Genomic DNA, 13156 nt, shown 5'->3' on the forward strand with positions numbered 1-13156 from the left:
TGACTCACCCAAGGAAAGGGGAAGATTAAGCCCACCAGTCTCTCAGGTGCTCCCTGATTGACTCTGGTGTCTGATGTTTTCTCAGAGACCTCCTCTGAGACCCAGGGAAAGGGGAGGAAGAAGGTTTTATCTTCCTGCCCGCATCTTCTGTTCATCGGGAGGCACCTGCATGGGGGCACCGTCCGCTCAGCACACACTAGCCAGAGACCGAGCTGGGCAAGGAGGACGCATCTCTGAGATGCGCGGGGACACGGCAGCTCTGCCCGTCGTGGCCCTGGACTGGAAACAGCCAGATGCCCGGCTACAGCGGATGGCTCCAGGAACTGCGGCATATTCACTCAGCAGGAAGCCACACAGCCATGGGAATGAGGGCTTTCTGCCACTCACAGTAGCAGGGATGCATCTTGCAGACATTGAATGAAAAAAGTCAGAAAGAAGAGGGCAATTCGTGTAATACCCTTTAAATAAAGGTTTTAAAAAACCATCAACGATGGCAGGAAAATGGTGATTCCGGGGGGTGGCTGGGACTGGAAGGGGACACTCGGGAACTTTCGTGGAGGGCTGGTAGCATTCAGCTTCCTGATCTGTGTGCTGGCTGGATGGCTGTGTTCACTCAGGGAAAATGCTCTGAGCTGCGTTCTGCCAATGTGTGCATTGCTTGCTCTGTATGTATTCTTCCATTAAAACAAAAAGGTTACTTAACAAATAAACATAGCCTCTGGCAACAAGGTGAAGCCATCTGAGAAGAGAGCAGGGCACCCTCCATGGAGTGGGGTGCTGGGGGTCAGAGACCTCCAAAGGAGGTGCCATGTCGGGGGCTGTGTCTCCCCTGCGGGGGTCTTTAGGAAGGAGCAGCAGGTATGCGGCAGTGCAGAATGCAGTTTCCGCCAGCAGAGCTTGGGTTAACTGTCACAGTCATATACTGGGTTGTGGGCCCTGAGAAGACCCCTCCATTCCTTCAACAGCTGGTGCGTATGTAGATCTTGCTCTGTTGAGCGCTGTTCTACATGTGTTAGAACTATGGACCCGTTTGTGCCACACGACCCCCTGTGAAGTAGGTCCCATTATTATCCCAGGGCCTCATGACAGTGGGGGGCTTTCTCAAGATCCCAGGACAGAGACATGTCAGGGCCAGATGGTGCACCCGGCTGGTCGGTGCCACGTCCTGCCATCTCGGGGCTGGTGTGAGCTCTGAAGGAGACGGTGTGTCAAAAGCCGGACGCACAGTGATGTTTACTGAATGGCAGCAGTTTCATCCCACTTGACTCCAGAAGCTTGAAACTGGGGAGGATGGGTGGGCAGAGAACCCCTGTTTGCCCCCGGTGCAAGGAGGGGGCAGATGCAGAGCTGGAGTGTTCGTGCTGCTCACTCACTGAGCTCCCCTGTGTTCCAGGCTCAGGGCAAGGCCCAGGTGGGAGACAGACCCGTCAGACCCGGGCCTGCCCTCAGAGGGTCAGCAGCAGGCCCCTCCGGAGGGCCCTGTTGGAAGGCGGCACCCCGGAGAGAGATGGGAACCCGCTGGAGCCAGGGCCTGGTTGCAGCATGTCCTGGCTCTCTGCACGGCCACCCCTGGCAAGCTCCTCCTTCCCCGTGGTGGGCCCAATCTCAGCTTCATCCTACCTACCACGACCCCATTCCCCACTCCACAGGGGCTGGCAAGGGAAGGACAAGGGTAGGAGGCAGCCTCACCTTGCTGTCAGCCCGGCCTCAGTCTACCCAGCCGTCTGTGTGTCCTGCTGAGCTCCCTCCCAGCTCTGGGACCACCCCTGACACACATGTGCACGGTTTACCTCCTCTGTCCTTCAATCCCCCCAGAGCAACGTCTCCACAACTTGTCCTAATGATGATAGATATCCCCACTTCTTTGGCACCGGCTTGGCTGCCTGCGCCTTCTGGGCACCAAGGCCTGGGGCCCCGGGAAGGCAGGTGCCGCAAAGCCAGCTATGGGGCCACGGCATGCGGGCCAGCAGCCCAGGGCTCGTAATCAGAGAGACTAACTGCCTCCTACAAGGAGGAAAGCTCTGTCCCATCTGGGCTCGACTACCTTGTCTGTAAAATGAGAGTATGAGTGCCTCCGTCATAATGTTTTACGAGCATTAAATAAGATAATGTATGTAAAGTGCTCGGCACACACGGTACGCCCTTAACAGCAGTTTTATTACCTGCCTCTACTCCGCTGGCGGCTTTTCACAGACCCCTTGCACCCGGGAGTTTCCAAGACATCGACTGCACTGGCCCAGGGTCTGGGGGTGCCGGAGGTAGGAATTTTCTCCTCATTTTATGAAGGGGGAGATGGAAGTGGAGTATCTTGGTGAAGAGTATCCGGAACAATGCCCCTTTGTAACTGGCTACCCCCCGCCTCCCTAAGCAAATGCCACTGTGAAACAAGACTGTCTTTATTCACCAGTTGGTTCGATAATTTAGTTGAAGACTGTGAGTATAAAACTGGATAGTAAATTTTAATCGTAACCCAACAGGTTAGAGTTTAGAAGACACGGATAGGTTGAGAATGGGGTGTGTGGTTACTGTTTGCTCCCTGTTTTTAAAGGATCAGGGCCCCTGGCTTGTGCTCTCTCTCTCGCTCACACTCTCTCTCAAGTAAATAAATAAAATCTTTAAAAAAAAAAATAAAGGATCGGTGTGTGCCTAGATAGCCCCTTTCCCACATGCCCGACCTTCACCAGATGGTCACAAAAGAGGGGGGACTGGTGGTCTATGTCCAGGGCAGACTAAAGCCAGAGAACACCTCCTTCTTCTCACACATCTACTGTTCAAACCCAACCAGCGGGCAGCTAGCCCCACGGCTGAAAATGTCGGGAAGCCTTGCTTTAGATTAGTCAGTGCCTTTCCTGGGAATATTTCCATACTCAGAAAGCCAATGGGGAGAAACTATTCCCATGGTAAGACAGGGTTGGAAACAAATCAGAAAAGAACAGTGCAGGCAAGATCCCTGGATCTTGCATGGGATGCTGGATCTCACGTAGCCGCGGGCTAATGTGCGATAGTAAAAGTGGATTTCTATCCATTAATTAGCGAGTTTCATGGAAAGGAAAAGTCGTATGTTCTGGGTATATACCCACAAGACTGGGAGCAGGAGCTCAAACAGATACACGTACACCCATGTTCTTAGCAGCCGCGTCCACAATAGCCCAGAGCAGCCCAGTGTCTGCTGACAGATGAAAAGATAAACAAAATGTGGTGCATCCATACAACAGACTATCACTCAGGCTTAAAAAGAAAAGAAATTCTGTCACATGCTACAATATGGGTGAACCTCGAAAACACTTTGCTAAGTGAAGTGAATCAGTCACAAACGGATAAATACTCTATGATCCCACTGACATGAGGGTCCCCGAGTTGTCAAATTCATAGAGACAGAAAGTCGAATGGTGCTTTCTGGAGGAGGGGATGGGGTTTAGTGTTTAATGGGGACAGGCTTTCACTGGGGGAAGACGAAAACCTTCTGGAGATGGATGGAGGTGATGGTCACACCACAGTGTGAATGTACTTACTGTCTCTGAGCTGTACCTGTAAAAAATCGTTGAAATCGTCCATTTTCTGTGATGCGTATTTTACCACAATTCGAAACAAGAAAAGCTGTGTGACCTGTTTGACTCAGAGCCTGTGCCTGACAACTGGCCATCCTGTGGGCTCCAACTCAGGGAAGTGTGTGAAGGTGGCTTCTGACTCCGTCATGAGTGGGGAACTAAAAGTCTCCCCTCGTGATGAAGGCAAGGAAGAAGAGAGAAGACTCGGGTGTGAGGGGAAACGTTAACATGCCAGATGAGGAATAAGGTCATGGTAGGACGTGATGTAATATGTAATGGGGGCCAAAGGAACAGTCTGGGGCAGGGGCAGAGTATCTACCCACAGTCCGTGGCTGTGCACTGAACAACTCGCAAGTCCATCATCCAGGCTGCTCACGTGATTACAACCCAGCAGCCCTGATTCTCAGAGGCCTTCTTCTGCGGCCCTCCCAGGGCTGAGTTCATCTGACACCTGCGACAGACAGATGGACGAGGGGAGTCAGTGACTCCTGGTGGTGCGGCTCTGGGGGTGCCCTCCTGTGTGTTCAACCCGTGGGGTAGCTGGTGTCACCGTGAAGTTGAGAAATTAGTCTCTAAGACAGTGCTGAACCAGAGCTCTTGAAGTTTTCTGGCAGAGAGTGGAGTCTGCTGCCCCAGAAGCCTCTGTTTGGGGGTGCTTCGTGTCGGGGAGCTAGGCAGACAGGACCAGAGCCACACAGCGGAGCAGGGAGCTGGCTCCACGCAAGGCTCTGAGGGCAGGGGTGAGGGTGCTGGGGGTTTCTGCTTGTTGAGTCTGGCTTGCTGAGCTGGGTTCCTGGCTGTGTGCCTCACTGAAGAATAAGGCTAGGAGTTGGGAAGCAGTCCCGTCTTGCTTCTCACAGGAAACTGACCTTAGAGGGAAGCCTGGAGAAGTACAGCTTGGTAGAGACTCCACCAGCTTTCAGCAAGGGGCTTGGTACAGTTCAGAAGGGCAATGAGAAGGAATCATTTGTATTCTGGTCCTCGGGGAACAGGGCTGCTGTAGACAGTGAGGCAGGTTGTGCATTGAACAACTCTAAGAGGTGTCACATATGGATGATGCCATCCGGAGCACTGCAGTGTTCAATCTGCACAACCACCCATGAGATCCTATGGAAGAATGAGCCCTATAACTCTCCTGCCACTGCCCTGGCCAGTCCTTGGGAGTGTACTGTCCTTGGGTGTGTGTTAAACTAGTGCCAAGACTGGCCTGAGAGTCTGAGAATCTCTGGAGATGCAAGTGCATGTGGAAAATGCATAGTCTTCAGTGGACTAAACACCCTGGGATTTTGAAGCAAGTGAAAATGAGGCTGGAAAAAAGACAAATGGAAGAGAAAAACAAACGAGAATGAGAGAGGGCACGGGCAAGAAGAGTGAGACCAAGAGAATGGATAGAATATCACGATACAGACGGTGTTTTCCTCTGTATATAGGACACACACGTATGCCTTAGACGTGAACACACACAAGCAGATGTGCAGACAGAGGGAGAGGTGTGTTCTCAGTGAGGACACAGAGCCCACCAGCTACGGCCTCTGGAAGTGCCTCTGGGTATCTATCCACTGAGAAGCCCAGGGGACCCTCCTCCAGACAGAAGTGCCCGTGACCTTGTTATGGAAGCACGCATGTGTGCACATACATACACACACGGGCACACACCGTATTCAACAATTATGGAGAAACGCATGTGGGCCCTGAAGTCCCTGGGGCCTTGCTCTGCTGCCTGTAGAGGGGCACAGCCTCCACATCCCCTTGGACCACCCACGCAGACGTTCCCACAGGGGTCAGTACCTGCAAAATTGTGCGACCGCTGAGCGGTGGGTCTGTTGCAATGTCATGGATGTTATACATCTTGGAATTAGTCTTATTCTCTGTTGTTGCTTTGGCTGGAGATTTTTGATCCATCCTAATAAGTGTCCAGAGCCGTAAGGCACAACAGCGATGTGCAAAGTCTTGTCGTGGGGAGCACAGACCCTGAAGTCTAACTGAGGGACTCCAACCCCGGCCCTGCACCATCCCAGCAGGTGGCCCCGGTGCCCTGAGCTTTGTTGCCTCTAAAATGAGCGCACCGTCTTCAGCCCGCTTGTGAGCTATTAAATCAACACATACACCTGGAGTCCTTAAAACCAGACCTGGAGATTAGTGAGCCGTCAGCTAATGGCAATTATTCCTTATGATTATTATTTTGCCCTGGTTTCCTCATTTGTATTTTTCACTTTTCTCTGGTAGTTATCTTTATGAATCATCCCAAATCCCTTTTGGAACAAAGCGTACTATGAATATATGCATAAGCCAGGTACCATGCTAGACAGGAAGCGGGACAAAATGTTCAAAAGATGAGGTCCTGCTGGTACAAAAGACAGTGATGTTCTTATCACGCACGCTCCCACCTCCCTCGCCAGCGCATCGCTTATCTTTCCCACATATACTTATTGGCACCAACTATCCGGTGAAATCCCTTATATCGTGGTTTCCTAAACGGGGGCCATGAACTTGCGACACTGTCTGGTTTTTGCGTGTAGGTAAAGTTTTTTTTCTTCAACTTCCATTCAGTTCTCAAGGGATCCATGACCCCTAGGACCCAAATCTACTCCCATCTCTGCTCAGAGCCCCCCTGGCTTGGCCCCATTTCCTGCAGAGGGACTGGCTGGCTGGCACCAACAAGTCGGGGGAGCCTCAGGTCAATCATGTCCCCTCCCTGGCCTCAGCTTTCTCACCTCCCAACAAGGTGGCTGCCCTTGAAGGTCACCGATACCTTTCTCCACACTAACACCTCGATGGAGCAAAGCTTGGTCGTGGGCACTGCTTCTCACCTCGAGGTCCCGGAGCACTGGGTGGTCTTCAATTCCAGGGAACAGCACTCGCATGGTGTAGGTTCTGTAGTCCAGGAAGGGGATCCCAGCTCCATCCAGGTCACTGGTCAGCTCGTGGATGTCCGTCTGCAGCTCGGCAAAAGCTGGTACAAAGGGAGCCCGTGAGAATGCTGGTTGGGGTGGACCCCGAGTCTGAATGCTTGGAACCCTCACCCAGGCCCCTGGGAGACGTGGGCAATGGACCGCAGGTGTGCAGGAATAACGCAGGATGTCTTAAGTAGCTGGGGTGAAGGACATAGGAAGGGGAGAAAGATGTAGCACAAGGAAGCGAGTCTTGGGCCAGATCCCTTCCAAAGCATGGATGGGGGTGGGCTGTCCACCCATTTGTCCTGCTGCTGGATCTGAAGTGCCTCCCCGTCTGAAGATGAAGGGTTTTGGTTTGCAGAATATGCTGGGGGTGGGGGGACACCCCTATCAAGAGACGGGGGAGGGAGGGGAGAGGTTCCAGGGGTGGGGGGGTCTATTCCCCATTCTGCATTTTTATAGTGGTCTTCCTTTGAAAAGGTAAGAATAATTTCTTTTGCAGTCCCAGTTCTGGGCCAGGCAGGTGGAACCACCAAACCACCAATGGGGCCAGATGAAGGCTCCGCCACACTAATATATTCCTTCCGGATACATATGTGGGGCGTATCTTTATCCTTCCTTCCTCAAGGTGATGCCACTCAACGGTGATTTATGATCTGCATGGGGGAAGGGCTGTCTGTGGAGGCAGCTCAGGCTTCCTGATGATCATGGAGCTGCAAGACCCCCTTCCCTCCGGCCCCCAAGAAAGTCCAGCACATGGCCCAGGTGGTTACACGGCACCAAAGCTGTGATTACACTCAGTCCTGAGCACAGCCCTCCTCCCAGGCTGCCCTCCACCCTGGGTCTGAGGCAGTCAGAAATGCCGCGCCAGGCCCTTTCCGGCTCCGCCTCTCCCCTGGGCACACACACACGTACTGACACGCATGCATGCCTGCTGCGCACACAGGCTCGCACCCAACCAGGATGGATTAGCCCATGCTGGCAAAGAATAGCCAGCGGGCACTGATTATGCAATCCTTCTTAGTATTTCTATAAACACCAGAATTGGGAAAAAGTATTTTGTGGGCTCTGTTGATCACACGAACACAACATGGTGGGCCCAGGCACTGTGGATGGGGCCCCCGCTGCACCCCACAGTGCCAATTTGGGCCTCCGGATCTCGGGTTTCTGGGCCTTCTTGAGAATAGCAGTGCTGCTTCTTTGATAGAACGAGACACCACCTGGCCTCCCGGACAGGCTCCTGCAGGCCTCCCCTGTTCCTGCACCCCTGGTCACCCGGACGCACAGAGTCCCTCTCAAGGCAAGTGACTCATGCTTCCAAGTGGAACTTATACCAGTGTGCGCGCCTTTGTGTGTATGAAAGGAGTCGGTAAGGTTTTTGGCCTGGACGGTCACCAAAAGCACTGATGAACAGCAGTCCTGTATGTACTGAGTGAGGAGCATGTGTGTGTATGTGGGAATGTGTGTCACGTGCGTGTGGGCATTCGTGGGTGTGTGTGTGAGCGCATGAGTGACCGTCCGAGTGTGTGTGTATGTCGGTGAGTGTGTGGGACAGTGATGCACATGTGTGTGTTTAGGCAGTGAAGGGCCTAGGCTGGGCCTCTTCTGGGTTTGTGTGTGGGTGATGTCCTGGCTTACTGCCAAGTCTCGGGGGGGTCACCTTCCTTGGACCCAAGCTGCCCCTTATATGTCCGAGGGCCAGCTCTGGGCTCCCCCAACAAATGCCTTCGTGGCTAATCTCCGTGTGTTCTGCTTTACGTCTCTCTCTGTGCCCACAGAGCAGAGAGAGAGAGAGAGCTCTCTCCCGAGCCAGAAGCCAAGGCCCTCTCCTGGTGCCTCCACGGACACTCTACGGCTGGACTCCTTGTCTGGCTGCTCATCTCTCCTTCTCCAGAACGTTCTGAGAGGAACCTGGCTTGGCATTCCCCTCTCTGCCCCCTCCCGGTTGGGGTGCTCAGCTGGCGGGGAGGAGAAGGAGGGGGTTAGCTTTTTATCAGTCTGCAGCCTTCCTTCAAGTCACTAAGCGCTTCCAACGTTCAAAGCCTCGTGCCTGCCACACATAAAAGAGATTCTAATCACTACACCTAATTAGAGGGAAGAGTACATTGCGGAGAAAAAAAATTAAGCAGCGTAAATATAATAAAAGGCAGTAATTAACAGTCCCACAAGGCAGATGCCATGTTGACAGCTAAGGATGTAGTGAAGGGATGGGACGGACCCACTTCCCCATCAGACGGAGCCGCGGCTCCCCTGGTGGGGATGGGAGGGCCCCAGGTACAGGCTGGATTGACTCTGAGAATAAATCTACAGTAAAGAACCCACTCAGACCCTCCCAGGGTGGCTCACGAAATGATAATCTGGGGGTGACAAGAGTCTGACTCCTAAATTTCCTTCTTGGGTTTAGTGCTGCTGATTTCGTATCATGGTGGTGTTGGTAATTTTTAAAAACACAAGCTGTGAAACCCTCTTCCTTCTAAATCTTGAATCTGAGCTCTGGCCGTACTGTCCTCCTAAAGGAAGGGAGATCAAGGTTGCTGAACGCCGCATGTCAAGACACCCCAAGCTCTCCCTGAGTGGAGAGCATCAAACCCCCATGGCCAGAATTTGGGGCTGCAAACTGCCCTTGGGGTGGGGGGTTGAAAGGACCCCTGCCGAGCGGGGGCGGGGAGGGCGGCCTTGCCCAGGAAGGGGCTGTGTCTGCTGGGATATGGGCTGGGTCTGGATGCAGCTCGGAGACCAGAGTCAGAGTCAGAGGTCAGACGCCCGGCCCCCAGCACTGCCCGCAGGTGCCCAGCCCGTTCGCCTGTGTGAGATGCGCACGCACAGCCTCGGGCGTGGGGCCGTGGCCCCGGGTCACCAGGTACCTTCTTTGCACTCGAGCGCCACGCGTGACTCCAGGTTGTCCATTTGCATCTGCAGCCGCTTCAGCGTGAGGTCACTTTCGCGGGACTTGCGTTTGTAGGCGATGAGGACGGCGACAATGAAGATGACCAGGAGGCCGCCGGCCACGGCGATGCTGACGATGGCAGGCAGGCTGAGCGGGCTGTCTGGGGCGACGTACACCATCCCCGGGGAGTACTCCATGCCACCGACGCGAGCCTGGGGGCACAGCAGGCGAGAAGGAGCTGGGAGCAGGCGCAGAGCAGTGGGGGTAGCTGCCCCGGGCCGTCGATGAACTGGCCACGGGGCAGGACGGGAAAGGGCTCCGGGGAGGAGAGCCGTCACTGGCTGTAAGGACAGCTGAGGTGGGGGGGTGTGGGGGCCGAGCGGGGGGTCTGGATGGCTCAGAGACGGGAAGCTGCACAGTACCCAGGACTAGGGTTGTCATCTTTGTAAGGAAACAGCACACAGCTGGGACCTAAAGAAGTCTGACATGACTTCGGTGAGTGGCTCCCTGAGCTTCATCCCAGGCTAAGGACGGATGACTGAGGCACAGAGCATGATATGATAGACCTCCTCGGGCCAACCACGGTCCCCTCCTGCAAGGGTCTCTTGCCTGTGACAGGCAATGCACACATCATTCATGCTGCTTTGCCTTGCTCTCATTGTGGCACCAGCCAGAATCCCCTCCTGGTCTGCTCACACTCTGGCATCCCTAGTGCCTGCCCCAGGCAGAACGGGGCCCCGGCCGGCTTACCATCACTTTGTGCCTGCCGATGAGGTTGGGGGACTCGCAGAGCAGCTGCACGTCGGACACCGTCACAGTGCATGGTTTCTCCCCCACCAGCACAGTGTAGTTCAGCTTCACATTGCCCCCGGCTACGGGGGGGATCAGGTTCTTGCCCTGGAGGGACAGGAAAGCCCTGGTTCTCCCCGCAGAGTCAGGACCATAGCTGCCGGCTGGCTGCCACGTCCCCCCAACCCAGAGGTCCCATCCTGCTGGCGAGTGCTGGAGAGGCCACCTTCCATAGTAAGTCCCAAAACCCCATGACGCCTACACTGCCATTCCCCTTTCCTCAGTGGGGAGTCAGTAATCAAGGCACTTTCTAGCTTATCCAAATGTAGCCTCAGAATCCTTCTTAACACAGAGCTATGGTCAATCACCACCAGTTGACTCCAAACTGTCACAGGAGTTACAAGTAATTTGCTACCCGTGCTCCAAAGAAACCCTCTACTGTGGCTTGCAGAGGGCTACACGGGAGGAAGCAGGATGAGCCTTGGACCTCCCAGGTCCTGGACTCCTGGGACAAAGGAAGCTTGGGAGTCAGACGGCCAGGATGGATCCAGCTGCCCTGATCGGGTCTCCATGGCCTCTAAAGAGTTTGCCTCTCAATCCAAACTCAGAGCCAGTGTTTTCCGTGCTCTGGACTCCAGTGATGAAATTGGGCCTTTCCCTGTGACTTGACAAGCCTCCCCGTTCCCCACAGCAGCCTCCTTGCTTCCCACCTCCTGCCCACAACCTCACGCTACCTTCAGGATGATGGGAGTGCCAGGCTTGAGCTCCAGGATTCCTGAGGGCCCAAAGGCCTCAAACACAGGGTTGGGATAATAGGTGAAGTTGGTCTTGTTGAGGATTAGCAGGGACTGGACGTTGTCCAGGATGAAGCCAAACTCCTCGGGCCTCTCGGTCAGGTCAGACTGGTGGTCGGGCCCCAGAGCGAGAGCCGGAGCCTGGCAGGTCATCTCAGTAGCATTCAGAACCTCACAGAGCTGGAGGGGGCCAGAGAGGCAAGACCATGCAGCGTCTGGACCCACACAGCCCCACATAGCCAGCAGGGCTCCCTCCGTGCTGGGATACAGCATGGGGTTGACATGGGACAGTTAGGGATGGGTCGCTGCCCCTCTGCATCCAGGACCATAGAACCTGGTCACTCAAGGAGTAAACTGTGCAGCTAGCACCCACCTCCGCAGTGGCCACAGTGGGTGTGGCAGTGACGGGGGTATCTCTGAGCTAAGGGGCAGCACTGGGGGTCTGAAAGATGGAGGAATAAGCATATGAAAACCCAAAACCCCCAAAGCAATTGCTCCTCCAGGCCTGTACCCCAAGGTACGAAAATGCCCTCATGTCTCCTTCCTCATCTCACCATCCCAGTGCCCCGGGGTGTCACATGCAATGGGTCATCTGTGTCTGGGTGGCCTGCCCTACTCAGGACGCCCCAGGCCCTTTGGGAAAGTGACATGTTGAGTGGGCAGCCTCATGCCCCCTGCCCTCCCTGGACTCACATTGATGTGCTCCTTCCCTCCATGCTTGGCACGGATCTGGGGATTCTGTATGAGGTCCAGGTGAGTCCCCCACACGGCGATGGGTGTGTTTCCACTGACGGGGGGTCGGGGGAGGGGAGAAACAGGAGGCGTGTCAACACAGGGATAGGAATAGCAATGGGGCTTGACAACAATGATGATGATGATCAGGCTGAGCTCCGACATTAAAGGCCATGGTAACCAGGAGATGTGATAATGTTCACGGGGACAATGATGGCAAACTGAATGAATAAGGATGAGCTCTTAGCAGCCATCACTCATCACGACAGTGATGACTAGATGTCTGTGGCCATCCTGCACTGAGCGCATCTGGAGTGTGGACACCCGTAGAGGCTCCTGAGCCTCCTGACCTGAGTTGGATGCTTCTCTGCAGCTCCCTGGTGTCTCCCCCCCAGCCCTCACCAGTCACAGGGAGATTTCCCACCTGGCCTTGGCCCAGTGAAAGCCCTGCTCCAGGATGATCCCCACTAGACCTTCCAGGGTCTGAGCACAGTCTCCTCCCTAGGGCGATCACTACAATTTCACCCTGGAAGCTTCTGTCTGCTGAGATCCGGGAAAGGCAGAGGCCCAGGCACCCAGGAGCCTCGTGTAGGAATGCAAACAGCAAGTGTTCTGGGACTCAGGTCTCCTGTATCCTGGGTGTCAGCCAGGTATGGAGGAGGAAGGAGCAGGAGATTCCTCTTTGTGTAACTTTCCAAAAAAACCTCGATGCCAATTGCTGTATGCAGGGCTCTGAGAAGCTGACCTGAGGCAAGGGCTATCTTCCTTGGGGGCTACTCAAAGGAAAGTGACAAGTCACTTTCTCCACAATCCAGAGAGTATCTTCAAGAAGGATCCTACTATCTGGAACAGTTAGTTACAAGCTTGGTGAATGAAGAATCCATGACACCCATATTCATGTCTCCCTCTCTATGCCTCTGCCCATCTCTGTACTCCCTGTTATTCCCTGCCCTCCACCTGCCCCCCACTCCCCCCCCCCCCCCACACTCACATTAGCACACGCCGGAAGATTCCTGTAAAACCCAGACAGGCTCTTCTGCCCATGGCGGTGTTCCAGAATGAGATTCTGCTATCTGGCCATCTCCCAATCTTCTTAATCACCAATTCAACCCCCCATCCCTGTTGGTGAGCAGCCCAGGCTGTTGTGAGCAGTGCAAAGCCACGCTCTGCAGGGCCCCGCCCCTCAGAGAAACTGTTCACTGCAGCAAAAAGTCTGGAGCTGGCTGGCAGGCCCAGAACGTTCTTCCAACCTCGCTCTGGTTATGAACGTGACTCGGTCGGCTACTGAGTGCCAGGAAGGACGATGCCTCTTTTTCTGTGCTGGCGACTTGAGGAAGAACTGAGTTAAACCAGGCCTCCTCAGGGAGCTGCAGAGCTTGTCTACACCAAGGGCTACACCAACTTCCTGGATTCACCAGGCCCTGGGGGCAAATCCCAGAAGTGCTTTCTACAGATGCTTTCCCCCTCTCTGTGCCTTGCAGTTATCTACTTTAAAAATCACGGCCAACGCTT

General features: G+C 54.5%; 1 protein-coding gene across 3 annotated transcripts in view; it reads right to left on the minus strand.

Annotated features, from left to right (window-relative positions):
* PLXNA4 (plexin A4) overlaps nucleotides 1-13156 on the minus strand; it is a 355028-nt gene that overhangs the window by 36461 nt on the left and 305411 nt on the right. For 2 of the 3 annotated variants that reach the window (XM_028106345.2, XM_088018661.1), the window contains exons 16-20: nucleotides 11606-11699; nucleotides 10853-11092; nucleotides 10080-10226; nucleotides 9307-9541; nucleotides 6359-6501 (exon numbers count right to left, since the gene is read on the minus strand). In XM_028106345.2, coding sequence (XP_027962146.1) covers nucleotides 6359-6501; nucleotides 9307-9541; nucleotides 10080-10226; nucleotides 10853-11092; nucleotides 11606-11699 — 859 coding nt within the window. Of the gene's footprint in view, nucleotides 1-4298; nucleotides 4308-6358; nucleotides 6502-9306; nucleotides 9542-10079; nucleotides 10227-10852; nucleotides 11093-11605; nucleotides 11700-13156 lie in introns of all 3 variants that reach the window. The other variant, XM_028106346.2, reaches the window with a different exon arrangement.

This window comes from Eumetopias jubatus, unplaced genomic scaffold, assembly GCF_037043125.1.
Source record: "Eumetopias jubatus isolate StellerSeaLion01/CBP00866 unplaced genomic scaffold, mEumJub1_p1.0 scaffold_14, whole genome shotgun sequence".
NCBI lineage: Eukaryota > Metazoa > Chordata > Mammalia > Carnivora > Otariidae > Eumetopias > Eumetopias jubatus.